At 34.3% G+C, this 26,979-nt stretch overlaps 3 protein-coding genes across 4 annotated transcripts; 2 read left to right on the forward strand and 1 right to left on the reverse strand.

The window, feature by feature from the left end:
- Window positions 1-372: 372 nt before the first annotated feature.
- LOC105110461 (acyltransferase-like protein At1g54570, chloroplastic) lies at window positions 373-9,533 on the reverse strand. 2 transcript variants are annotated; one of them, XR_839482.1, is made up of 14 exons: window positions 8,374-9,533; window positions 8,087-8,138; window positions 7,648-7,703; window positions 6,598-6,756; window positions 6,388-6,489; window positions 6,161-6,267; window positions 4,879-5,000; window positions 3,962-4,070; window positions 3,312-3,445; window positions 2,197-2,566; window positions 1,632-1,745; window positions 1,186-1,271; window positions 609-1,063; window positions 373-483 (listed from the first exon to the last, which is right to left on the reverse strand). XR_839482.1 is itself a non-coding variant. In XM_011005514.1 (13 exons), the coding sequence occupies exons 1-13, from the start codon at window positions 8,831-8,833 to the stop codon at window positions 763-765; spliced, it is 2,172 nt and encodes a 723-aa protein (XP_011003816.1). In that variant the 5' UTR covers window positions 8,834-9,533; the 3' UTR covers window positions 373-762. The 2 variants fall into 2 exon arrangements, 1 of the variants encoding a protein (XP_011003816.1); XM_011005514.1 differs by having other exon boundaries at window positions 373-1,063.
- Window positions 9,534-16,818: 7,285 nt separating this feature from the next.
- Window positions 16,819-17,870, forward strand: LOC105110464 (metalloendoproteinase 1-like). Its single transcript, XM_011005516.1, has one exon. It carries the CDS (start codon window positions 16,883-16,885, stop codon window positions 17,816-17,818), a length of 936 nt encoding a protein of 311 aa, XP_011003818.1. The 5' UTR covers window positions 16,819-16,882; the 3' UTR covers window positions 17,819-17,870.
- A 958-nt stretch (window positions 17,871-18,828) lies between these two features.
- LOC105110475 (acyltransferase-like protein At1g54570, chloroplastic) lies at window positions 18,829-26,414 on the forward strand. The gene is made up of 14 exons (XM_011005532.1): window positions 18,829-19,162; window positions 19,346-19,397; window positions 19,996-20,051; window positions 20,617-20,775; window positions 20,894-20,998; window positions 21,245-21,351; window positions 21,656-21,777; window positions 22,066-22,174; window positions 23,057-23,190; window positions 23,843-24,212; window positions 25,098-25,211; window positions 25,446-25,531; window positions 25,890-26,226; window positions 26,271-26,414. Exons 1-13 carry the CDS (start codon window positions 18,829-18,831, stop codon window positions 26,188-26,190), a joined length of 2,049 nt encoding a protein of 682 aa, XP_011003834.1. The 3' UTR covers window positions 26,191-26,226; window positions 26,271-26,414.
- Window positions 26,415-26,979: the final 565 nt, after the last annotated feature.

Here is a 26,979-nt window from a genome sequence, read left to right on the forward strand (position 1 = left end):
TAATACAAACCAGTAGCTCCGTGGAGTAGACAAGTTGCCGAACCACGTAAATTTGTGTGTGTTTGAATGTTTGGATCTCCTAACACGCCAGGAAAATGGGTACCTGCCATGGCTGATTCTGTGGGTAAGTTTAATTTGTCAAGAGTTGCAAATCATAAAGAATTGAATGGTCTTTCTTTAATGTCATTTTAGGTGGTGATGTACCAGGTAACGAGAATCACAAGACAAGTGTTAAGAAAATGATCACCTCGTAAGTGCAGATTGTCCAATTTTGTCTCTAAAATCTCGAAATTGTCACAGTATCATCAATTTGTCATCGGCAACTGTCAGTAGTCTGTATGCCACCAAGATCACATCAACACGATCTGGATGGTTAGAAATGAAAATTTGTCATTGCTCACCCATCATGTCATTGATTCCATCCATAAAACTGGCACGGACCGTGATGCAAAGTTTCATAGAATGTATCGGAGAGTAGTGTATCTGCAAAGAGAGAATCGATTGACATTTTCTATATTACATTACAGTCTACCAAATCTGCACAAAGAATGTCTGAGACTGCAGTACTGAGCAAACAATAACAACTAAATCTTGTTCTATCCACCCACCCTTTTTATTTCCTTGTGCTATTTGTCAACTACCAGAATCTGGAAAAGAGCACCATATGCTTCGCGCTTGCACTTGTTTCTATACATAAATCAGCTTAAAGCAAAGATGGCGGTAAAAATTTCAAGTCTGCCAAGTGCCCTGTCTTTATATTTTCTAAGGGTCAAATGCTGGAACTTCAGGCAAAGGAGAGTAGAATGCACGATATATTGTTCTATCAATGATGCTCCTATAGGGATCCTCTTCTCGCTTCTTCAACAAGTAGGCGATACTGTCTTGGACTTCAGATTTTACATGCAAGTACAATTGGCTTGCATTTTCTTTGTCTTCCAGCATCTCTTTCATTCCCGTTGTTTTTATGGGCTTCCCAAACAGAAAATAAAAGCGGCCAGGTATCTTAGGTAAAAGCCCAGGGACGAATAAATCTGTACTGGCTACCTCCCCTTTACTTTCGTCCCTGTGATCAGATTCAGATCATAGTCAACGTGGAAGCAATGAAAAAACAGCAGCACCTTAGGCTACTTTCAATTACAATGAAGTAACTATCATTACATGATTTACAAGGAAAATGTTAATCACCTCACTCTAGAACTTCTGCTAATAAGGTCTCTGGCGAAGTCATTAACTATCGGGATTTTCATCAAGTCATGGTAATCTAGAGCCAACTGCAACACAGAAAAAGCAAATCTTTTCATGATCACCATATATTTCAAAGCCAAGTCTGGAAAAAAAAGAAAACAATATTTTATAGGGTTTCATGTGGAGAGGAAACTAAATGGTTCATCAGGAGTAGAGGGAGATCTTAGAGAAACAAATATCGTGAAAGCAACACTGCAATGAAATAGCTAAAACCAGCTATTTATTCCTTCCCCAACAAGAATTTGAATATAGAAAGATGCGTCTAGTGGAAGATTTTGCAATGTCATGTAATGTACTGAACTGATAAGAATGTTTCAACCATCAAAAGAAGGCTCGTGAACTAATATATATAAAAGAAACTGATGTAAATAAAATCCAAAGCTTACTTCTGCTATATCATCTTCTCCTACAGTTCCAAATGGTACAATTGTGGCCCCAAACCTTGCTGCCATTCTCACAAATTCAGGTTGATCAGGCCAAAATAACTTGTATGCTTCACCCTGCAAATTAAAGAAGCACGAGACTAAAGATGTCACAAACATTTGGGAAAATATAACGCGATAGTTAAAAAGACCAAATAAGGCACTGTGTTTTGATGCGTGTGATGTCTTTGCACAGAAGGAAGGTTCAGTGTTGTCCAATTTCACAGTATTCCAGAGAAAAGTATTGAGGTGACTTAGCTAGTGCCTTTGAAGGTGGTCAGAGGTCTAGGCAGTGCTGAACAGGTGGAAGCCATTGTGATTTGGGCAAAGAGTACTTATACATTTAGACTGCAAATATTTTAGATGATTCCCAAAACTGACACTAAATCTTCACGGTATTACTTGTTTTAAAAATTGAAATGAAGAAGATATTCACCATACAAAATTACGAAACTTCTAAAATGTATGATTTTTACATTTTAGAAAGAAATTGTTGAAATGAAAACAAGGAAATCAACAGTTGGCATACCTTGTAATGCAGAGCCTCTCGTTGACCTCCAGGATAAAGAAGCACATGCGATTTTGTTGAAAGTAATTTGAAAAGATTGCTTGCTGTGACAGGTACCGCACCCATTACTTTCATCCAATCAGATAAAGAAAATTCAGTAGATGAACCCTCCATAATCTCTGAAAATAGGTCAGGGTGCGCTATGCCACGAACCATAATATTCTTCTCTCTCAAGAATTCTTCTACAAGAGAATATATTTCAAGTCCCATCAGCATGTGGTAGCCAATAAATAAGACAGGACCTTCATCTGGAACCCCAGCAAGACCTTTCACTATCTTGCCATCATCTAGAGTGGAGAACACAGCTGAGCAAGTAGCTAAGCGGAACAACCTGGAAATCACATGATTCTAATATGATCAGCTTGAGCCACACTTAGAACTGCGAGAACTAAGCCTAGGATTTAGACCAAGCTCCTTTCCAGTCAGCTTAATTCATATAATTCATAAATCATGCAACATCTGTGGTTTATTTTCTAACAACTTTAGGGTTGTTGTCTGCTTCAATATAATTTTCTTTGGGATCTACTCATGAAGAGAGGACATCGTTTGTCTGGTTGCCAGAACTACAAGAGAATTATTTTATAATTTTTTGTCGCTTAAACTTAATGTGAAATAACAGAATAAAGCAGCAATTTATCAACATTAGCAGCTTTGTGCTAGTATGCATCAATGTTTAATGGAATTTCTAATCGAGAAGATTATGAGGAAAGAGAGAGGAGAGAATGCCACTATCGAACAGACACACCAGGCTTACACGCGGGATGGGAAGGGTTAATGATGGCGGGGTTGTTTCTCTTGTTGTGTAACCCCACCAGCAGAAAAGAAAACAGAAGGGAAAGATGAAGAAATGGAGAGTGAACAGCAACGCCCATACAGAGAAAATGGCTAATGGATAAACACAGAATATAGGGAAATGTACGTCAAAATTTTCACCATTTAGAAGCCTGGACCATGTATGAATAACAATGAATGCTCTGGCTTGACCAGGGTCAAGTCTCCACGTCATCTCATTCTAAGCACAAAGTGTTAGTCATACATCCAAGAACTGCATATAACAAATTGCTTAGCTGACTTACCCAGTCACTTCATCAAATGCACATTTGAATTCAGACATGCTAGGTGGCAGAAAGTCAGAGACTAAATCAAGCCTCCTTGAGCGACGGTATTTGCAAGTACCTTTGATAATTGTAAGCAAATTAAGACCATCTTCCTGCAAATGAAATGAAAAGAAGAAGTCATGTTTGTCTTCCAAAAATGAATCAGCATTAAGAAAATAAAGCTTCACTGCACAGAGCATCAAAATGTACAATTTATGGATGCAATAAATGTTTATTTTGGTGGGGTACTCAGTTTCTAAACACTGGTTTCACAAGATTGACCTCTTTTCAGAAAACCAAGGTCGAGGAGTTACAGGAAATGATGGTATGGGCTTTCACTCCAAGAACTAACTCATCAATGGAATCATTGAATCTTAGCATACATGATAGACAGTAAACATAACACAGAGTAGGGTCATTTAAATGATGATACAGATCCTCAAACCATACATGAACTGGTCAATTAATATGATGATACATGAACAGTTATTATTTACAATTAGAAAGTAGTTCAAAATTTTTTGTGATCAGAAGCCTGTTGATTTGAAAGAGCCTTTTCCAATATGGACTTACCTACACAGTTACTCTACTTATTTTAGACACAAGGATACGCCACTTTTTTCACTTACCACTAGCATGGAATGCCCATTGTCCTTGAAGTAACGAACTTTGCAGTTCTTTAATGAACCTTTAAGATGGCGAGCTTCGTCTTTACTAGGAAGCAAGTTATCGTTTCCACTGCAATACAAATACAAAATTATCTTCAACATCAATCAATATTAACCAATTTGAGAGTGAGTCACATATGGAATCTCGAAAGAAATCAGTCATGAGAAGAAAAACTCGTTCAAAGAAATTCTCCTTTCCTACAAGACATAAATACGTCATCCAAACACAAATATTTGGATAGTTTATTGCAAATCATAGATGTTTTAAAGTTATTACTATCACATAGCAAATTACAGCATATTCAAAAGCATCATGGGTTTACAGGTAACTAGGCAAATAATTTGTTGAGTATTCAAAGGCATCACGGGGTCTACAAGTAACTAGGCACATAAAAGTGCAGAGTGCAGAACCTGCAGGATTCCACTAACTCATGGGAAAGGGCAACTTTCTTCATATATGTTAAGGCCCCTCGTATAGATGTTTATGAAGCATAGTATCCACCAGTTGTGGGCTTCAGCGAGAGAACTACAACAAGGAAAATAAATGCAGCATGCTTGATTCTCTTTCATATGCCAGGCTCTATATATTTACAAAAGCTGCAGAAAATTTTGTTATGAGACTCTATGCCTTCTATAGGTCAAGCAAGGCTCAAATTACTATTTTCCCGCTTGAAATAGAAATAAAAACAAAAAAAATACGTAACATAGCACAGTAATTACAGATGTAGCATTATCAGTGATAATCTCGATGCAATAACAATTAGCAGAGATGTTCAGGACCATTCAGATAACATAAGATATACAATGAACAGAGAGGCAACAACTTATAAACAGAAATTGTGTAAAGGAATCGCATTAACTGTAGTGAGAATAAAAACCTGGCAAGTACTAGCACTTCAGCTTTTACAGCATGAAGACGGGAATTAGCATAAGCAGCAGCGGATTTAAGCAGTTTCAATCTCCAAATAAGAGTCTCCTTTGGAATGATATCAGACAAAACCTGCAATGAACATAACAAACAATACTTTAAGTTAAAATAAATCTAAAGAAAGGATTGGCCAGAAAACAAACCAGAGGCAAATGAGGAGAACCTCACAGCATGTATTGTTGGTGTGTGGGTGTGTAGCTATGTTAGCATCATGATACTATAATTAACTTGGATCACCAAAGCAAGCATGGTGAATCATTGAAAACTGCTGGGAGTACTAGAGAATAATTAGCATGTGATTGCCACATGCTGAGTAAAACATGATAAGTAGAGTTATGATCAAAGTGAGAGAACAAAGCATATTGCAGCTACCTAATATATTCCAGAAAGATGAAGGGAATTACTAGGACATGGTGAATTAGACACCCACAGATAACCATTGCACAAACTAAAATTTGTATGTTAGAGAGGACTGGCATGATTCAATACTAGTTATTATATGTAAGTCGAAGATATTACACAACCTTCTCTGGATATCAAAATAATAGGTTAGATCTAGCGTGTTTTTTTAGTGTTTTAATAATCATTCCTATCCAAGTAAATGAATCAAACCAATAAATTTCACAAAGAACTTTCCCTTAATAATGAAAAAAAAATGATATATTTACCTACTCATACAATAGCTTCAAATGATAATATGAAATTGCATCTATTACTGCATTTATCCCCTTAAAGACAGTGTCCTGTTTCTTACTCAGATATTACTTCAACAACTGACCCTTTTACATAATTAATAAGATTACCAAAATGCAGATCATTATTTCAGTTAACCCTTTCTGACAATTAAGCAACACAACCCAACAGAAAGTTCGTTTGACTGTCATTTTGTTCCTTATCATAATCTTATAAATTGGCCCAAACAAGCTTTCATAAACACTACCATCTTGCCCACTATTACTATGAGCATAGCTTCTATCCAGACTACTATTGATCTTGGTAAGGAACTAGGGAGGAAAATAATATTATATGACCTTAAATACTGAATAAGTGTATTTTTCTCTTCTACATCACACAATAAAATACAAGAAAGTCTACTGGTTTATATTTATAGTGTTTCTAAATTTAGCTATTCATAACATTAACTTACTGGGAAGAAGGGTGCAAATAAGACAAGACAAAACAAAACACGAGGGAAAAAAGTGCAAAAGCTAAGCAGTGTTCATGTTTCTTACAGAAACAGAAGGTAGCAAAGCAGTAAGATTGTGATACAATTGTTGAAATTGTAGTCTAGGAGGAAGCTTGTATTCGATATTGGCCATTGCCATCTTTACTGGATTACCTGAAGTCACAAAAAAGAACAATCAAACAACAAGATAAAGAAATGATTCCATGACAAACAAACAAGGAAAAAAAAAAGAAGAAGCAAAATGTAACTGTAAAAAAGCTACAGAATTTGTACCGGTAACAAAGCCAACAAGATAGGGAAATACATCGTGTAATCCATCAGGCAAGGCCTCCAAAATAGGGAGTAAAGGAAGCTGTGACCTGCTAAATGATGTAGCTAAAATAAAATGCTAGGGACGTCAGACTACCTCTTAGGTTATCATCCAAAGATCTTGAATCAGAAAGTTATTAGCAGTATGTAGAGAACAAAATACTGTGAACTTACCTGGGTTAACTAGTATAAGTACGAGGTCTATTTTAGGATTACGGGCAGCAACAGCAAGTGCTAGACATGCTCCAAAGGACTCCCCCACTAGATAAATAGGCTTATTTGGAGATGAAGCATGCTCAAGCCTCACAGTTTCCTCAACAATTTTTACCAGCCCTTCAGGCAATACACCATGTTGAGTTAGTGATAGGTAACAAGCTTAATTTAAGAGAAAAGGAAACACATTTGGCATGTCCCCACACCAACAAAAAGAAGAAGAAGCATGGGGATCACGTCTACAAGCAAACATGCACATTGCCAAGGGACTTGAAGAACCATACAGGACCATTACCAATGAATATTTCCAGAAATATATTCATACATAGTAACTTAGCAGATAAAAGATAATGGATATGAGCTTCATAGCTCAAGTATTAAAAACTCTTAATTAGTAAAAAGTCAGCCATTCATTCTGGCACTAAGAATCCATGCAAAAGAGTGAAGAAGCCAAGATAGCAAAGATCTGAATAGCAAACCTATCTTCTCAAACCTCCTTTTGTGTAACCATTCCCCAAGGGAAATAAGATACTTACCATAGAGGTTTCTAAGTATAAATATTTCTGCAATAGCTTTTTTCTCAATAATCCCCATTAACCAGTGTTTTTCATATCTAGAGTTTTATTAATTCGAATAAGCTTAATCCAATGAACTACCCTGAGCTTTTATTAATAGGATTGAAGGCAGAATATTTTTTAAAATATTTTAATTAGGATAGGTGTAAGCGTTACCTAAATCATAAAAAATAAGCACTTGGAAATTAGAGACATACAAGCAGTAAAAACAGCAATCCTTGCATTATCAAAAGGTAAAAAAACACGTGTTTAAGTAATGTATAAAACAAACCTTGGTTTATCAATTAGTTATCAATCTATTTTCACATGGATGGTCATGTTATCATAAGAAATCTCAACTCAAAACGTTTGCTAAATTATCAATGCAAATGAATTGCTATCTAATAATTAAAAAAAAAGGAAGACCAATGAATTTAGAGGCCTTGAGAGACCATACCTTCAAATGTTGTTCGATCATTCACTGGAATGTGAAGGCATCGAACTTCAAATGCCCTGCAATTTTCGAAAAATCAAATGTAAAAACAGTTATTTAACCGCACTGAAAATGACAGAACAAATAAGAATCCCCAAGAATTCAATTGCGTGGGATAGAATAATGAAATTGAAAGATTAAGATCCATAACAATTCATTAAAAGTTGAATCCCTTTGCTATAAATAACGAGTGCAGAAAATCATAAGTAATTCAAGCAGATTTGACAAGCAGAAACTATAACATCTTAATGTGAACTGTCAACTGGAAAATTATTCTAGCAACAGGAAAGAATGTTTTGAAAAGTATGAATTCAGAGAAAACCCAAATTTTCCAGGAAGGTATGCACATATTTCAAGTTCATTCTTCAATACTTGTAATGGGGTAAGAAATAAATGAGCTTACTTCCCAAGAGCTTTATGGTGCAAAGCAAGTCCCAAGCCAACACCATCAAGCCCTGCAAAAAACAAAAAAAAATATCAGAAAACAATTCATCATTCTGTAATTTCCTAACCTTAACACATACAATTTTATAGCAATGAAATAGTTAATCAAACATTTACAGAACAAAATAACTTTGAGGAAGCTAGAAACTCATCAACTAGAAAGTCGGTCCATCTGTCAAGAGTGTTCCTTTTTTTGCAATACTTCAATTTGAACTTGAGAGCTCATCTCAACAGGCAAAAAATTACCAGGTAAAAACAGAAGAACTGGTGAATCTTTTATAGGTTTCCCACACTCAGCAGGGCAAAACCACCGAGGTGGCCCACCATCAGGCTTAATAATCTCCTTGGCTCCATCAAGATAATCCTTCACAGTCTTGGTCCCATGGCCATCATCCCACAATACTTCCAAATCTTTGAAAACAGCTTCTTTCACCCACCTTTTCTCAATTCTAGGATTTAACCTTCCATTTTTTCCTCCATCAATCAAAGCGCCATTCTTCACTTTCTCCCCACAGCCTCCGTCAATCAGAGCCCCATTCTTCTCTTTCGTTCCAACAAAAGAAGTTCCATTTACCACAATCGCATCGGATGACCATACTGTCGAATCACCACCACCTAAACTTTGAGCCTTCACCCCAAACCGAGGCTTATTTCCCGAATTTAATGCAACATAAGGTGAAATATTGCAAGTAAAAATAGATGCCATGTTTTGACAGGCAACGGAAGGCAGTTTAGACACTAGAAGTTCCCTCAAAAACAGATTAGAACTGTATGCTGTCTTGGGACCCTTTTCAAGTACTAGCAAGAAAAAAAGAACAAAAACTTGAACTGTCACTCCAAAACAAGCAAACCCTTACAAATAATTCAAAATACCAGTTCAAGATTTCACCAAATGAGAACCCTTGAGACCTTTCTCAATTGCCAAGCCGCAACTGAGAAGCCTGGGACCCTTAAATCTAGCACTGCACTAAAAACCAGCTGCAATATTAAATTAAATAATCCCCAGAAACATTCTAACTGAAACAATCACACGCTTCTTGAGAGTAATTCTAGAGCCTTGTTCAAGGTTCACTGACTTCAACTACCAGGCAGCAATAAAAGAGAAGCTGGAGAACTCTTTGAAGCAACCCCAGAAAAGCAAACTGAGATGTATAGTAGCTTGCACACCATGCCCCTTATTGAATTCTTTGTATTATCATATGGCAATAAATCACCAGCGAACAGTAAACGCGGGGCTAGGAAAGAAAAACTTATAATAATAGAAAATGACAACATTGTTGTCTTCTCTTGTTTGTACTTGTCCATGTTGTGGTCTCTGGCTTGGCACACTACTTGTGAGCTGTGACTTCTAGATGAGTCAAGAATCTCAACTGTCACTGCCCGGAGTCAAAGAGTCGCCATGATCATTTGACATTTTTGTAAAGTAAGACCGCAGCCAATTGTATTGTGTTGAGTGTGTATTAAAATAAATATAGTTAATATTAGTTTTATTTCTTCCTAGATTGTATTTTAAACTCTTGATTTTCTTTTCATTTTATTAGAGTTGATTTTAACAATTTTTATATAATTTTTTTATATGCATATAATCCATGTTAAAATACTAATTTCTTTAAATATATCAAACTAATATGAAAATATATAGTCTTAAGATTATTTAAAAGGAAATATATAGTATTGATCCGTGTACAAAATAATCTAAAAATATCCTGAATTATTGAATAAAAAATAAATATCAATGTTATTTGTTGTATGAAGTATATATTATTTGATATATAAATTATTATTATTATTATTATTTATCAGATAGAATATCAAATGGTTACTAAACTACATAACAAAAAGATAACCGAGCTTTCACACATTTTTAAATCTCATTATGCTTTTGATGAAGAATGACAATTATTTAAAATATATTTTATTCAAAGTTAATGTCACATGATTTTGACCAGTAAACTAATTTTACTTTTTATCTAAAAATTAAAAATGATTAGGCATATATATATATATATATATATATATATATATATTAGATTCATAGTATAGATTTTCATCCACCCGGTCTAATCATAGTTTTAAGATTCGGTTTGGTAGCCTGCCTGATCCAAAACTCGGGTTTTAGGTTTTGACCAGGTCATCAGGTTAAATTTTATTTAAAAAAAAAATTAAAATGATGTCGTTTTAACAAAAAAATAAAAAGTCAACGGGTTTGCAATTAGTTTTTGATCGGGTATTGTCGGGTCAGCCTTGTTACACCGGGTTTTTTTCTTTTTTATTTTTTTTTCAATTCAGCTCCATTCCAGTCCCAAATTAACCGGGTCTAGAATTAATCTGTTGGGCCGAACCAGATTTTAAAATTCTGAATTCAATTATTTAACCTAGCAAGACCTCAAAGTTTAATAATTCTTGATATTCCAAGTTGGTTGCTACTTGAAAAAGTAAAAGAGAAGTTAAATAAGTGTAAGTAAATGAGTGTTCAGTAATAAAAGTTTAAAATTAAAAGATTTATTTGATTTTAAGTTTGAAATTTATACTTACTAAAACAATAATTATTAGATATTTATATAATTATTAATTTTAAAATTTATTAGGTTAGTCGAGATATCCACGAGTTAATCCGCATATTTATATTAATAAAAAAAATAAAAATTTAAATATTATTCATAAGCAAACACATTTTTTAATAGTTATTACTCTATCTTGGCACTGTCTTTGAAGAATGAAAAATTATTATGTAGTATTCACATGTCTATATAAAAACATGAATTTTATAAATTTTTTTATTAACTACGATACCATTAAATAGACTTTATCTTAAAAAATATTATACACTTACATAACGCAGGTGCGTCTATATCTACGCATGTTTTCTATATTCGTAATACAATTTTTTAAATACGTGTTTTGTTTAATACAGGATTATAATAATTTATTATTTAATCGACATATTATTTAATCTATAAACTTTGGATAAAAAAAAGTAGAATAGCTGTTAAAAGAAGTTCTAGAAGACGGACGGCGGCCACGTAGCTGTAAAAAAAGAATAATGGTGCTGTCACAAAGGACAACGCAGTATTTTTATTTTTCCACCACTCCGCCTATATTTTTTTTGTCCTAAATTTATTTTAAATTAATGAGGTGCCGACGTGGCGGTACGTTGTTTTCGGACAGTCCCCATCTCCCAGCGGCGCCCCCCATGGTTTTAAAATTCAGTTTTTTTTTAAATGGGTTTAAATAATTATTAATTTTAAAGTTATAAAATTAATTAAAATATTTATAAATTAGCTCTAATACTTATAATTATTAAAGAAATTTAATTTAGTCTGACGAATTAATTTAGGAGTCGGCTGACCGAAGCTGAAACCGTAGATTTTACTTCCTCACGTGCCACCCAATGGCATTCAAATTATGGACCTAATTATTACAGTATATTATACAAAATAATTTATTTATAATATATGTTTTGAAAACAATGCCACCCTACTGTAATCCATAGGTAAGCAAATCATTTGATTCCTAAGATTACCGGTTTGTCAAAGCAATGATTGGGGCTTGGTAACGTGTTGAGACTAATATTTGAATTTTTTATTTATTGAATTGATGTTTTTAAATGTTTATAATCTAGACCCATGTTTTGGTATTTTTTAAATTATATTTATTTTAAAAAATATTAAATCAATATATTTTTAGAGTTTTTTTAATGATTTTGATGCTTTAGTGTGAAAGATTTAAAAAATAAAAATAAAAGAAGGGATGAGCAAAGTGATTAAGTGATAGAATCCAATTGAAGTAAATATTATATTATGGTGCCAATTGATAGCAATGGTAGAGAGATGACAAAGAGACAATCTTACAATAGATTTTCCCGAGGAAAGGACAAGATTAAAGATTAAATTTTTAAATCTGAAATAATATTTTTTAATTAATTTTTGACTTTAACATATCAAAATAATTAAAAAATAATAAAAAATTAATTGAAAAAAATATTTTTAAAATAGAAAAACAAATATTATATCAAGATATTTAATGATATATTTTTGAAGGGGGTGGTGTGCACTCCAGGGAAGCAAGCAAGTCCAAGAACGTCAGAGCGAGCTTCGGAGAAGACGGTTTCTGTTTGGTCTAAGAAACGAGGCTGTGACCGTTATTACGGCTGTCATTGCGCCACCAGTTCTCTCTGTAGCTGCTCAATTCTAGGACGGCACGATGCTGCTGAGATCGGTTTCAAGGCTACTTCTTTTATTTTAGAGTAACGAGAATTTCCGGGTTAGCTTGTGTGCACCACGACTAATTCTACGGGTCTTGAAGTTAACGATTATGTAAGACTCCAGTGATCATCATATGAGCAACCAAGAACTCGAACCTGAGACCATAAAGAGGACAAACCCCTTAGTCCCAAATCTTTAACACTTGGCCACCACCTAGATGGTTATTTCAAGACTACTTCTTGCTTGTAAGTTTCTTTCACATTTCACATTATATTATAGACAATTTTTAAATAATTTTTTATATTAAAATATATATTTTTTATATTTTTTATATTTTAAAAATTATTTTTAATATAAATATCAAAATAATTAAAAAACATTAAAAATATATTAATTTAAAATAAATAAAAAAATAATTTTTTAAATGATATATCAAGATTTGATAGTCTGCATAATCATTATTATATAGAAAATAATTTCTAGAAATTTCTGTAAAAATTTAAGTATGATCTAATTATCAAATTAAAAACTATGATCTTTTTAAGTTATTATTCTAATATAGTGTAAATAAACCTTTTCTTGAATCTACATCCATCCCACCAAATAATAAATATATTAATATATTTGAGGCAAATCATTATCTAGTTGTGGCAGATGTACACTTAATTGCTTAAAATCACTTGTTATTTCAAGTTCGATAGCAACACATTAAAAACCTTATAAGACCTAAAAATAAAGGCAAGAATATATATATGTCTCGATTTCTGAATCCATGACCAGTATATAGGTAAGATTCTCCTCCAAGATTTTATACCTATACGAATCCAAATTTATATACAAACTTATTCTTTAAATAACTTAATCAAAGTTCAACGCAACAATAACAATAAAACTAACTTCATAAAATAATTTAATTATTTTAATACAAGAGTTAATATACATTTATAGTTTTGGAGCACTAATTAGACATAAAGAAAATTACTAATTATAACCAAAAGAACAAGTTCTGAAGGTCCAATTAAATAACCCGCTTAGAAGCTATAAGCCTGAAAAGATAAATAATGAGAGGGTTGCTTCAACAACTCAATAAGTAGATAACGTTCAATATATACACATACGAGGTAATATAACAATGAGAATATATATATACAATTATGACTCTAAATTATTATAAAAAGGTTTCTCAAATAGGTCATAACAAAAATATCATAAGGTAAAATACGTCAGAAAATCAAAATACAATAAGTATGAGGCTCCGTACTGTGGAATGATCAGTCCACACAAGTTGGTGACTTCTCCGACCAAGTAGGATTCAGATACGATGTGCACAAAAACTAACACTACCTTGTTAGCATGAATGTTTTGACTAGAATACCATAGATTTATAATCATGATCAAGCATACATATTCATATCTCAAGGTTTAACTCATGACATCAATCAAATGAGGAGCTATCAATTCATAAGTCAATTCAAAATATATATTGGTTCATATCAAGAATTCAGATTCAACAATTGATCATGCTTTATCGTAATAAGAATAATGATCAATATATATATATAAGAAACACGATTCAAATCATATTAACAAATCAAATATTTATAATATTTCTTATATATATGAAAAATTATCCACTCACCTAACTCGAAAGTAAACAAAACTCAAAAGCAGATACCAAAGAAAATCCTAATGATGTCCAACTGGTAGAATATCAGGATTATCTGAATACAAAGAAGATATATTAAAAAACAACTTGAAAGATCATACAACCTATTTAATATACTTAATTAAAGGTTTATTCTATAATCTTATGTGTTTTTAAACTAAACTAGTTATTTTTTCTAAAAACCTAAAAATAAAACGGTTTTCTCGAAATCTAATCCATAATAAAATAAATAATAAAACTTGATAATAATTCACTAAATAACTTTCAATTATTCATCAAAACTATATGCAAAAGCTAATATTACAACTACGAACCAATCCGAATTTTATTATATTTTTAAAGGTTAAATTGTAACTTTGTCAAATTGGAGGACCAAACTAAATTTGTCATAAATCCATGACTATAATAAAATTATGACCATAATTAATCCTCAATTATGTCCAGAATATCTTATTATGCTCCAGGGACTATTCTGGATTTTTACCAAATTTTTAGGGTCAAATTGTAATTTTTATCAAATAGAAAGACCAAATTGAAAGTGTTAAAAGTTTATAATTATACTGTAATTATGTCCATAATTCATTTTTTATTCTGTTTAGAATCTCGGAATGTGCTCCAGGTACCAATCTATAATTTTTTCAAAGTTTAGGGACTAAACTGTAATCTTTACAAATCAAGGGACCAAATTGAAAATATATATATATATATATATATATATATATATAACACCTTGAAATCACAAAAAAAACTATTTAAATAAAAAAAAATCTAAATGAAACATAGTATATCTTTTCAAGTATTTTTCTATGAAAAACCATCACTATTAATTTTCTCGTTGAATGAAACTTATTAACGCTAAGAATTATGTTTGTTGTAGTTGAAAAGTGATCATTTACCAAAATTTTTTTTGACTATTTTTAGATTACTTTCTATTTTTCCCTATGAAGTTTAATGATTGAAATATTAATAAAATAAATTTTCATATTAAAATTAAAATTTTATAAACTAAAAGTACAATAAAGTAAGAAAAAGAAAAGCAAATGAGATTTCTTTTGATACATTTCATTGAATTTTATCAATGTATCAAGACAAGTTAAAAAGTTGTAAAACTCTAACTTTGTATCTAAAAGCTTTACTTATCCAAGTCAACTAAAACCAAATTACACACGTCAATTCTTAAAACTAATTTTATGAAAATAGATTGACTAAAAAGACTTTTAAATTTAAAGCTAACTTTATAACAATAACTTGGTTAAAAAGACTTTTAAAATTTAAAGAGTATAATTATGATTGTTTTTTTTTTAAATTATACTGAAATACATTAAAATAAATTTTTTATTTTTTAAAAATTATTTTTAATATCAGTACATTAAAACAATATAAAAAATATTAAATTTTTATAAAAACAATTAAAATTTTTAAAAATATAATTTACTTGTTTTCACCCAGCTTTTCATAGCCTGCTGTTGCCAGACGGCTAAAAAGGATGAAGACTTTTGGTGCACTGTTTACATTGCTGCCCTCCTACTCCACGCTCCAGTAATGGCAATCAATATTGTAAGGCCAGATTTTAAAGGGTTGAACTGATATTGAAAAGATTTATTTCTTTTTTAATCTTTTAGATTTGAACTTTAAATTTAGTATCTAAAAGAATTTTATTTTATTTCAAATACACCAGTCTAATATGAGCTGTTTTTTAAAACCATTTAAAAAAAAACCTGTTCTCAACCAACAAGCATGTTCATGCATGGATTCCTTCATTGTTTTTTTTATATAAAAAAAAACATTGAAATCAGTGCAATGCTAAGCTGTTTTATTTTAGTGTTTTTTGTATATTGTAAGTGATATAACTAATTTCAATCGGAGGTTGAATTCAATGTGAATTTGTTCTGTTTTTTTTTTTTTCCTTACAATATTTAATGTTCTATCTATAAATCATAAAGTTGATTCAATGCTCTAAAGCATTGGCCGTGGAGACGATTTTCCAAGTCAAAATCCATCTTTCAGAGTCATTTTCTCAGTGTCTGTTGTATCAAATTTTATTGATCATGCAGATTACACACAGGATAATTATAGATTTTATGTCAGATTTTATTTTCCCTATAATTAGATATTATTAAGTCAACTATAGCTAACTTATATTATATCAAGCATCGGATGATCATGGGTCCATTCCTTATAATTCTAATAAAATTACATTATATTTACTTTTTCCTGTGGGGAAAGCTTTGCTGATATTTCCCTCACAGTAAACACCATAAATAAACTCTGCTGACATTTGCCTCACAGGAAAAGCTTAATTTGCTGATATTTACTTTTTCGTATGGGAAAAGCTTTGTATGATGCCATTATTGAGAAAGGGATCAGCAACCTTTTCACATTAGGTGTGGAAAATTAGATCCTCCGGCTGCTTGCCCGTGATTGAAGGGGCATGTAAAATGCCAATCGGCGATCCCTCTGCATTAGGGAACTGCACTGTTTTCTGTCAACGAGTTCATATTAGAAATATTTATCCATTTATTTATTGGTTGGTGTGTATACTGAATTACCCTAAAATTGTTATAGTGAATCCCTGTAATGTGATGTACAATATTGTTTTATCCCAAGATTGTTCTATCTAACTTTGTCTCGCTATAGATTATAGCTAGATTCTCTACGTGAAAGTACTTATTACATAAACCAGATTCATGGGTACACAAATTGTTTGATTGGTTGGTAAGTATAGTAGGCAAGTTAGGGTTGTCGGGTGCTATAAAATATCCTTGTAATGTGACACACGCCAGGCTCTGTTCTTTACATGACAAAATCCATGTATAAATAGCCATGCAGAGATTACCCAAACTCAATCACAAGAACGAGAGCCCCTCTCCTTAAACAACTTGCAATGGCCACCAAACTCTCCCATCTTTATGCATCCATCCTCCTCCTCGTTTTTATTCACCCTTTCACAGCTCAATCCAGGACTTTGAAGTCTAATACTCTCGAGTTCCTTCAAAACCTGGAGGGATGCCAGAAGGGGCAAAATGTTAAAGGGCTCAAGGAGCTCAAACACCACCTCAAAAATATTGGATACTATCCAAAAGATCATCAGCATGATATCAAGCTTAGCGATGATTTTGATGAGATCTTCGAATCTGCGCTCAAAACCTACCAAAAGAATTACCGTCTCAACGTTACTGGGAGTCTTGATTCTGATACTATAAAGGAACTTATGATTCCTCGATGTGGAGTTCCTGATCCCATCAACCACGATACATCAAAACAAGCAGGCAGAACTGAACACGACAACAAGTCCAGAAAGTTCCACACGGTTTCTCACTACAGCTTCTTTGGTGGAACGCCGAGGTGGCCGTCTTCCAAATTTCATCTCACCTACACTTTCAGCTCCAGTGTCCAAGTTGTTGACATGCAGGAACTGAGGTCTGCATGCTCACGAGCATTCCAAAAGTGGGCAGACGTAACCCAGTTTACATTCCAGGAAGCTTCTCAAGGTTCCCAGGCAGATATTGTAATCGGATTTCAAAGTGGCGATCATGGTGACGGGGACCCTTTCGACGGTCCGGGACGCATACTAGCCCACGCCTTCGCACCGACAGATGGGAGGTTGCATTATGATGCGGACGAGAAATGGAGCACTAACCCAAGCACAGATGAAGTGGACCTGGAATCAGTAGCTGTGCATGAAATCGGGCATCTTCTCGGACTCGATCACAGCATGGATCAAAATTCCATTATGTTCGCAGAAATTCCACAAGGAACTATCAAAAGGGAGCTCGGTCAGGATGATATTGATGGCATACGTGCTTTGTACTCCAATTAATCACAAAGCCCCCGTAATTTCCTAGTAAACAAGTTACTACAACGCTTCTAAATGTACGGTTGAAATATCTTATAAAATAACGCACTTCATATATAAAAACTAGACGCGCGCAAGGCTGCTATATATCTTATTGTTTTGTCACTTTACCGAACTTAATATTCTTATTGGTCCTTTAAATGTCTTATGAGAAGTCAACCTGATATTTTATTCGAAACGATGTTACTTCAGGTTTTTTAAATTATTCAAGTTAATTCGATTAAGCCTCACCCGAATTTAGTCGAGCTAACTAAGTTGCAAGCAAATCTGTTAGATCACACGGGTATAAAGTGTCCTAAACTGTTCGAAATAAACCGGTTCAAGTCGCTCTGCTGGGCGAGTTTAATAACTATGCCCTTTAGCCTCCTCTACGGGTCGCCTGCAGGGCCGTAGCATCTGCCGCCCCTCGTACCTTCCCTCATCAGATTGGATTTTGCCTTCCCTAAGCCATCGAAACCGCATATATCTGGCTTGTATTTTAGCAACTGAACAAAGTTTTTTCTTAGTTTGTATAAAACCTGTAAACTTGTGCGAGTGCATTTTTCTTGTAAGCTTCACGGAAGCATTGAAGGAGTCTCTTGGAGCCAACAATTTTGGGAATTGCATGTATCTGCGACGTACATTGTAGATCTAGTTAAGACACCTCATCCACAACATAGTTTTCATCTATGTATACTATACTATTTCAATCATCTGTGTGAATCTTGACGTGAAAAAATTGCATGTTCATATGGACAATTGTCCTTGACCGTCTCTTGTTATCATCATATTCATTAAAAAAAAAAAACTTCTTGCCTCCCCATATTAAAACCTGTTTAATATTGAATCTTGAACTTGTATGTGAGAGGGTGTGATAGTTCAACATTCGAAACCTGTTTTCCTGACTTTTTCCTTTTAACTATAAGTGGTTCTAGGTCGTTCTTTAAGGAATTTGTAAAGAATCAAAGCATTTTCTGTCATTGGCTATGCAATCAATGGCATCATTTGTTACATCTGGAATACTTCCCTGTTTTGGTTTAAATTCATACATAAAGCCTCGGTTTCAAGCGAGAGTTCAAAGTTCAGCAAGTGTTGCTTTAAAACTTGGCAGGTTGAAGCCTTCAATTGAGGAAAAAAAGTGGGTAAATGATTTTGGTCCAAAAGATCTGGAACCGTTGTGGGATGATGGGTATGGGACCAAGACCATAAAGGATTATTTCGATGGAGCCAAGGAGATGATTAGGCCTGATGGTGGCCCGCCTCGGTGGTTTTGCCCCATTGAGTGCGGGCAACCTCTGAAAAGTTCTCCAACTCTTCTGTTTTTGCCTGGTAACTACTGCCTTGTTCTGATAGACTTTACTTAATTTCTTAAAAGTTTTGCAAATCAGAAGCACATATTCATAGATGAACTGGCTTTTAGGTAATGAAAGTTGTTTTTATCCTTAATGTTTGATTTAATAGGAGTATGTTGTTGATTCAACTGAATGACTCCCTTGCAATTGATGCATGCAGGGGTTGATGGTGTTGGCTTGGGCCTAACTTTGCACCATAAAGCTCTTGGAAAGTAAGTTTTTGTTATGTCTACCTCTATAAAGGGCGGGAAAAAAAAAATTCTATCTATTTTAACTTCATTGCTTATAATTAATAAGAACTGAACTCAACTAAACCTCAATCTCAAACTCGTTTGTGAGAGTCTTTCCTCCATGGAAACCTGTTTTACTGCAGTTGAATCATTTTTCCATTTTTCTGGCTCTTTAAAGGGGTAGGGCAAGTTGAATCATTTTTCTGGCTCTTTAAAGGGGTAGGGCTTCTCCAATGTTCATTTTTCGTACCTGTTTGAACTGCTTTAGAGTCATGGCATTCATATTTTGTATTGAAGGCAGTCAATTGTATGTTTATATCTTTGTACATGTATGATGTACAGCTACGGTCAGATAAGCTATCAAGATGTCAACTCAAGATCATTCAAGATTGTTTGCTGTGTTTTCACCTCATTTGTGGGATTTGTGTATCCATGTGTGGTTTTCTGGCATTGTGACGAAACTGTTTCTCATATACCAATGTTTCAAAAACTAGTTGCTAATCACTGTTCTTTCAGTTCTGTTATTTCATATCAGTTAATTAGATAAATGATTTCTACCTTAAAACTTTGGCAAATGCAGGGCATTTGAAGTACTATGCCTTCATATTCCAGTTTATGACCGAACGCCATTTGAAGGTCTTAGCCTTTCAGAACTTCTAGATTCATCAGAGTGCATTTTCTTGAATTATTTATTTAGTGATTCATTTCTGTCCACAATTCAGAAAAATGGCATTTTGAGCTGAAGTTATCCATAATAGTATGATTATTCATGTGAGAGTCTATTAGCTTTTCATTGGTGAAACTAAATTCTTTTATAAACCTCTGACGAATGCTAATTTCCAATAATTCATCTACAATGATGTTAATTGGAGCACTCTCCCATGGTGATCGTGCTGGAATAGGTGATAGAGTTAGAGAGGTTGATGAGTGGTGACTGTTGAGCAAACCCCATTCCAAAATGGATAATCAAATAAGATAAAGTAACTAAATAAAGTTTGTATGGACCTGTAAGCATTTCAATTGCTATTCCAAAATGGATAATCATTTTGTATGGACCTGTAAGCATTTCAATTGCTTCTGCTCTAAGAAATGGCATGCGTGACCTTCAACAATTTTTTGCCAGGACATGCATTGGCAAAGCTCCTTTATTAATAAAACATTATTATTTATCAATAACGTAACAGGATCTTATGAAATGAAGGGCTGGTGAAATTTGTCGAAGAAACTGTGAGGCTCGAGCATGCTCGTAATCCTAATAAGCCAATTTACCTAGTGGGGGAATCCATTGGAGGATGCCTAGCAATTGCTGTTGCTGCTCGTAATCCTAAAGTTGACCTTGTAGTAATATTAGCCAATCCAGGTCCGTTTCCAGATATGCACTAACCTCTTTGTCTCTCGTTCTTGATGAACTTTAAATCCTTGACATTTTGTTGATCTTATCTGTGAGGTAGTCTGACATTTTATCCTTTTGTTTATAGCTACCTCATTTGGCAGGTCAAAGCTGCAGCCCTTTCTCCCTATTTTGGAGGCCGTGCCTAATCAGTTATATAATGGGTTCCTGTGTCTTCTTAGCCTTCTTACAGGTACATGAATGATTTCCTACCCAGATTTGTAGATAAACTGATTGGTTGGTAGTTTCCTTGCTTTTCTTTTTGTTCCGCTTCTTTGTGAAGTTTCATGGATCTCTTTGCTCTGTTTATAGTATTTACCAACATAATCATCACTCCTTTTCCAACTGTTCTGCCACTAGGAAGTGTGACTTTCTGCACTCTCAAATTGCTTTGCTAGTGCCTTTAGTGTTGCTAATTTTTTCTATTTCTTGACATCAGGTAACCCAGTTAAGATGGCAATGGTCGGTGTTGAATATAGGCTTCCTTCCAGATTAAAAATCGGAAAACTGTATCAGAATTTCATGGCTTTGCTACATAGTCTTTCTGTAAGAAACGAACTAAGCGATGTTTAGCGTTTGTGCTCCTGATCACTTTCTTTTTTTTATTGTTTTGGTTTGGTCTTATTCAGCATTCTTCTTTCTTTTCTTCTCTTTTCTCTATTTTGAGAAGAACTCATTCTTTATTCTTTATTTCCTATTCACGTATTATGCTTAATATTAGATTAATAGTCCTATATAATGCACAGAATCAAGATTTTGCTATGCTGTGCGGATCTAGCACTTCTAGTCAATATATGCTCCATAACCTTTTATGAAGATATCAGTTAGATGCACTATTGTTTATTTTCAGGTTGTGGCTGACATCATTCCAAAGGACACTCTTGTCTGGAAGATGAAGCTGCTTAGATCAGCTGCTGATTATGCTAGCTGCTGTCTTCATACTGTGAAAGCTGAAGTGTTGCTACTTGCCAGGTCTTTTTTTTTGCACAATTTACTGCTGCCCTTTTTTGGATATCTATTGTTATTTTGAAAATGTCTTTGGATCCGGCTGTGGTGGTTACTGTTCATAATCACCATTCATTTACGAATATACTGTTCATTAAGTTCAAAAGTTTTTGTGGGGCTGCAGCTCCCTCCAGTTTCCACCATGTCCGGCTATGTCCTCATGCCCAATTTTTGTTGAGGTTCTGTAATCAAGCTGCCTTTTGAATCTGTAAATGTTGACGAAATATTATGATTGATATTATATTTATGTTGTAGTGAGAAGGATCGCCTGCTTCCTAGCAGAGACGAAGCTTTACGTCTTAAAAGTTTGTTGCAGAATTGCACAGTTCGTAACTTCAAGGGCAACGGACATGCCATTTTACTGGTATGTGAGACTAAATTGGTGATCTGTGCTTGTGTGTGAATACTTGTGCCAGGTTTCGTAATTGTTGCATGTAGCTTCTTAATTCTATGTGAGATCTTTAAAATCAGATGAGCTCCTGGTTACATGAAAGATTTTAATGCCTCGTTGATTTGATGGTGCGCACAACCAATTTCTGTGTATGTGTACATTCATATGTTTTATACATTTCTTCTGTGATCTCATAAAGACAAGGTTAAATTCTGAAACAAAAATTCTAAAAATTGAGATCAAAGGCAAGATGTAGCTCATTTATGCTGTTGCTGTTAATTAGTAGTGTTCTGTCAAATCTTCATTTGATTCCATCAAACAATTTTATTTATTCTGATAAGCCATCACATGATATAGAATATTTTCTGGAACCAGTGAGCAAAAACAGTGACCTTCTAGGAAACCTGAACTCATTGAGAGGAACTTTAGCAACAACTTAAACATAGACTGTATTGCTCATGAAAACATCTAGAACCAAGCTATGAGGTAAGTGAGAGATGACCTGCACACTTTTTGGTTTCTCAAAGAGTGCAGACAAAATCTATTGATAGGAACATCTTGGATAACAAATATATAACCAGAAAGCCGTGAGAGAATTTCCATTGTCAGCCTGCAATGTCTTGAAGCCACCTGATGACATTTGTCTATTAAGACTCCATGAAATACAGAGGAACCCCTAAGGCTTTGGTTATATAGAAGGCCTTCGATGCTTTTCACTCTTTTTCTTGTCTCAAATGTTAGACTACAAGTATCTGTTGTTCCAAATCAAGCTTCCATTCTTTGATGGTATTATATTGAGATTACAAATTTATGACTGGTCTTTTGCTTGTTTTTTCACCCCCTGTAACGGCACAGGAAGATGGTGTTGGTTTGCTCACTGCTATTAAAGGTACTAGTAAATACCGTCGTTCAAAGCGAATTGATTTTGTCTCAGACTATCTGCCACCTAGCACTTCAGAATTCAAATCGTTCTTTGAAGAAGCATATGGGTAATTGAGCTGAGCAAAATCTTCATGCATAGTTTCTTAATCGACACTTCTTGCTATGAACTTGTTCTATCTTTCTTTGACAAAGATAAGATTTGTGTCCACCCTCTGAAAGAGACCGTAGGGACTTGACCGAGCATTCATCTAGTTAATTATACAGTAGCTAGACAGTCCCGATAACTTAAAAAAAAAAGTTATTTGTGAATGTTAAACGTGTTGATTTACTCAGCTGATCTTTTATAACACTCAGTCAGCTGTTTTCTCTGTAAAGATCTCTTACTGACCTCCTCTTTCTGTTTCCTGTGTATAGTTTTCAAGTCTCCATGCCTCTATCTTCCTCTTCAACCTTGGTTCTGATTGCTTTCATAAAGATTTGGTTACTGCAAGAAACTTGTTTGACTGGAATCTTGAAATTTGTTCTGCAAATTATATTCTGCAATCATTGAGACTTCTGTTTGATCGACAAATATGGAGTGGGTTGACTCTAGAAAGGACGACATTGTTGTAAAGCCCCAGTTTAATTCTCTAAGTTTGGGCATTGTATACGTGCTAGCCTGTCCAGCTTATTTCCTGTTTCAATGTTGCATTCTATGTTTCTATCATGAGTTTTCTGATAACGAAATCAAGCTGGTGTTACAATTGCATGAAACATCAGGTTACTGCTTTATGCTGCTGGTTCCACCATGTTTTCAACTCTGGAAGATGGGAAGATAGTGAAAGGTCTTGCTGGGGTTCCAAACGAAGGTCCTGTCTTATTAGTTGGTTACCACATGCTGATGGCATTTGACATTTATCCCCTCGGCGAAGGATTCTTAAGAGAGAAGAACATTATGGTTCGTGGTTTAGGGCATCCCGACCTATTTACAGGAAAGCTGGAGGATTCATCCAATGAATTTGCTTATGTTGATTGGATTAGAGTAATGGGAATGGTAGCTGGCACCGCTAGCAATCTTTTTAAATTGCTGTCAACAAAATCACATGTGGTTCTTTATCCTGGAGGGGCTCGAGAGTCTCTGCATAACAAGGTATGCCAAGTTCCTCCTGTTCATTAAGTTTTCTTTGGAAAGGACATTTTCTTAAATTTTCTTTTCAAATATCTGCTAGATTCATTGTTCAAAAGAAAAGACATATAACGGCTGAAACTTTGATAATTATGTAAACATTTACACCACCATATCGCAGCTATGGTTAGTGGACCTGTAGTTTATCACCTCATGCATGCATGGTAACCTGAGATCTTGCCGCAATTAATCCTCATGATTTCAACCTCGCCACCATCATTATCATCACTTCCACTTTCACCTCAAGCAGTGTCTAGGCTGCCTTTATTGTCAATGGCAAAACACCAATCACCACTGTCATTGTCACCCCACTATTTTCCCTATCGCAACTTTTCTTGGAACACCGCCTCAATTGAGGTCATTACTTTTGTGTTTGCCTCATCGCCACCATTGCCATAGGAAGCATTTTTTCCCTGACCTTATAGTGGTGCGAACATCACCACAAACACTACCTATTTCGCATGATATAAACATCACAAAATTTCCCTGACTATCTTAAAAAAATTCGATTTTTGAGTAAATACTAAGAAAAGAAATGCAACTATTTAGGTCAAGACATAGACTCTTTTTCTCTTGCTAGTTTGACCTCAGTTGCAGTTTTAGCTATTGGAGTTGATGAATAAAGTAGTGAGGTTTAACTGAGTTTCACAGCAGGCATTGCATAATAATACCATGCATGAATTCAAATCTTTCACCTATCCAAATTTTGTTTCATGTAATCAACTTCTTTCTGGTATTAGCATTTATGCATTTTGACTCATTTCTAAAGAGAAATAAAAGTTATTGAGGCCTTTCTACTGCTTTTTCAATAGTTTGGTTCCTCTCAGTTACATTTTAATTCTGCTCCAGGGTGAGGAATACAAGTTATTTTGGCCTGATCAACAAGAATTTGTGAGAACAGCAGCGAAGTTTGGAGCCACAATTGTACCATTTGGAACTGTAGGAGAAGATGATTTAACACATGTAAGCTTGTGCTTTCTTTCTTTTCCAAAAACCTAATATGTTTTAGTTCTAGATACTGTTTCTGATGGTCCACATATTTTTTTCTTGTTTGGTGTAAAAAGTTTGCTAACTCCTGAAATGTGCATCCTCTTTCTTTGCTGTCTCTTTTTCATAGTCTACAATCAAAGTTTTAGGTTCATTGTGACTTCTACCTCTCTTCTCTTTTCTTTTTAATTCTGTTTTTGATTGTGGCAGCTGGTTCTGGATTATCATGACATGATGAAAATCCCTATAGTTAGCGACTATATCAGAGAGGTTAACAGTAAAGCTACAAGAATAAGGTGATTACTCCCCATGCAACAACATTTACCTGCTTCTTCCCATTAGAACGTTATATTGTTAAATGCCTCTTGGTGGATGATTCATTCAGGTCCCCTGATTTCCATATTATCCTCTTCAAGATCTATATATGCAATGATTCCTTTGAGATGTCATGCTGCTATAATGTGCCCCTTTCTTACAATAGTATAACATAAAACAATTCTTTGGTGATTGTGATGGTTTTTTGACGTGCTATCATAGCTTTTATTGACCGAAGAGGTGACAAGTTCAAATCCCACCATCTCGCTCTACTTGATAAAAAGGTCTCTGCAGGTTTCAAGCCATGAGCACATTGACATGCATGGTTTTTCTTTACAGGGACAGCAGCAAAGGAGAGGTAGCCAACCAACAAGTGTACATCCCGGGGGTTTTGCCTAAGCTACCGGGTCGGTTTTATTATCTATTCGGGAAGCCCATAAAAACGAAGGGAATGGAAGACATGCTGAGAGACAGAGAAAATGCAAACCAGTTGTATTTGCACGTAAAATCTGAAGTTGAAAACAACATTGCATATCTGCTGAAGAAAAGAGAGGAGGATCCTTACAGGAGTCTCATTAACAGAACAATATACCAGGCATTACATTCTCCTTCGAGTAATGTCCCTACGTTTGATCCTTGAGCAGGATTATCCATGGGGTCAAAAGAGGAGGAGCTTCAATTGTTAATTTTCAGTGAACTCTTGTAGGATTTCCAGTGCTCCACTTTGACTGGTCTATAGTTCATAACTTTTCAGTGTAAAACCTATAATTCTCACAAAGTTTCCATATAACCTTTTATTGCTCAATGGGAAACTTACATTAATTTAACAGTTTGATGATATTAGATGTTGTTTATTATATTTTTCTATGATCAAATGTCATTTTTAGAATATAAATTCTTGCATGCAGTCATACCCGATCTCATCTCATCAATTAAGTTCTAATTTATCTTATAGAATTGAGTTTTTGGTGAAAAAACAGTTAACGAAAGCTTGGAGACGAAGGTAAAAAGGTTATGTGGGTGTGATAAGGCAGGACATGTCATATTCGTGGCGTTCTTTACTGTCTGAGGGTGGAAGAGAGGATGAGAGCTGCGGATCTACGGGGAAGAAGAAGAGTTGCAGGTTTAGAAAAACTCCCCATGATTGCCTCAAGATCTTAACTCTACCAGTGCAATGTGCCACTCAATATTAGTTGAATTAGATTCTTCCTTTCATTTTCCATATATGTTTGATTATGTTGTGCAAGTTTTTCTGTAAAGGCAAAAGTAGTTTTTTGATCTTTTAGTACGAGAATATCAAAATTATTCACAAATATTTAAAAACAAACATTAAATTAATATTTTTATAGCTAAAAAGCATTTTCAAATCTATTGTTAAGAATTAAGTGATTTGCTTCCATCTAGATCACAATCACATGGCAATATATAT

Source organism: Populus euphratica, unplaced genomic scaffold (assembly GCF_000495115.2).
Source record: "Populus euphratica unplaced genomic scaffold, PopEup_1.0 scaffold394.1, whole genome shotgun sequence".
In the NCBI taxonomy this organism is placed as follows: Eukaryota; Viridiplantae; Streptophyta; class Magnoliopsida; order Malpighiales; family Salicaceae; genus Populus; species Populus euphratica.

Coding starts and splice junctions, on each gene's coding strand:
- LOC105110464 (XM_011005516.1), top strand. CDS start 16,883: ATGGCCACCAAACTCTCCCATCTTTATGCATCCATCCTCCTCCTCGTT.
- LOC105110461 (XM_011005514.1), bottom strand. CDS start 8,833: ATGGCATCTATTTTTACTTGCAATATTTCACCTTATGTTGCATTAAAT. Junction 6,490..6,597: donor ACTTATACTAGTTAACCCAG/GTAAGTTCACAG, acceptor ATTTTATTTTAG/CTACATCATTTAGCAGGTCA. Junction 3,446..3,961: donor ATGGGCATTCCATGCTAGTG/GTAAGTGAAAAA, acceptor TTTCATTTGCAG/GAAGATGGTCTTAATTTGCT.
- LOC105110475 (XM_011005532.1), top strand. CDS start 18,829: ATGGCATCATTTGTTACATCTGGAATACTTCCCTGTTTTGGTTTAAAT. Junction 19,398..19,995: donor CACCATAAAGCTCTTGGAAA/GTAAGTTTTTGT, acceptor TGGCAAATGCAG/GGCATTTGAAGTACTATGCC. Junction 22,175..23,056: donor ACGGACATGCCATTTTACTG/GTATGTGAGACT, acceptor GTAACGGCACAG/GAAGATGGTGTTGGTTTGCT.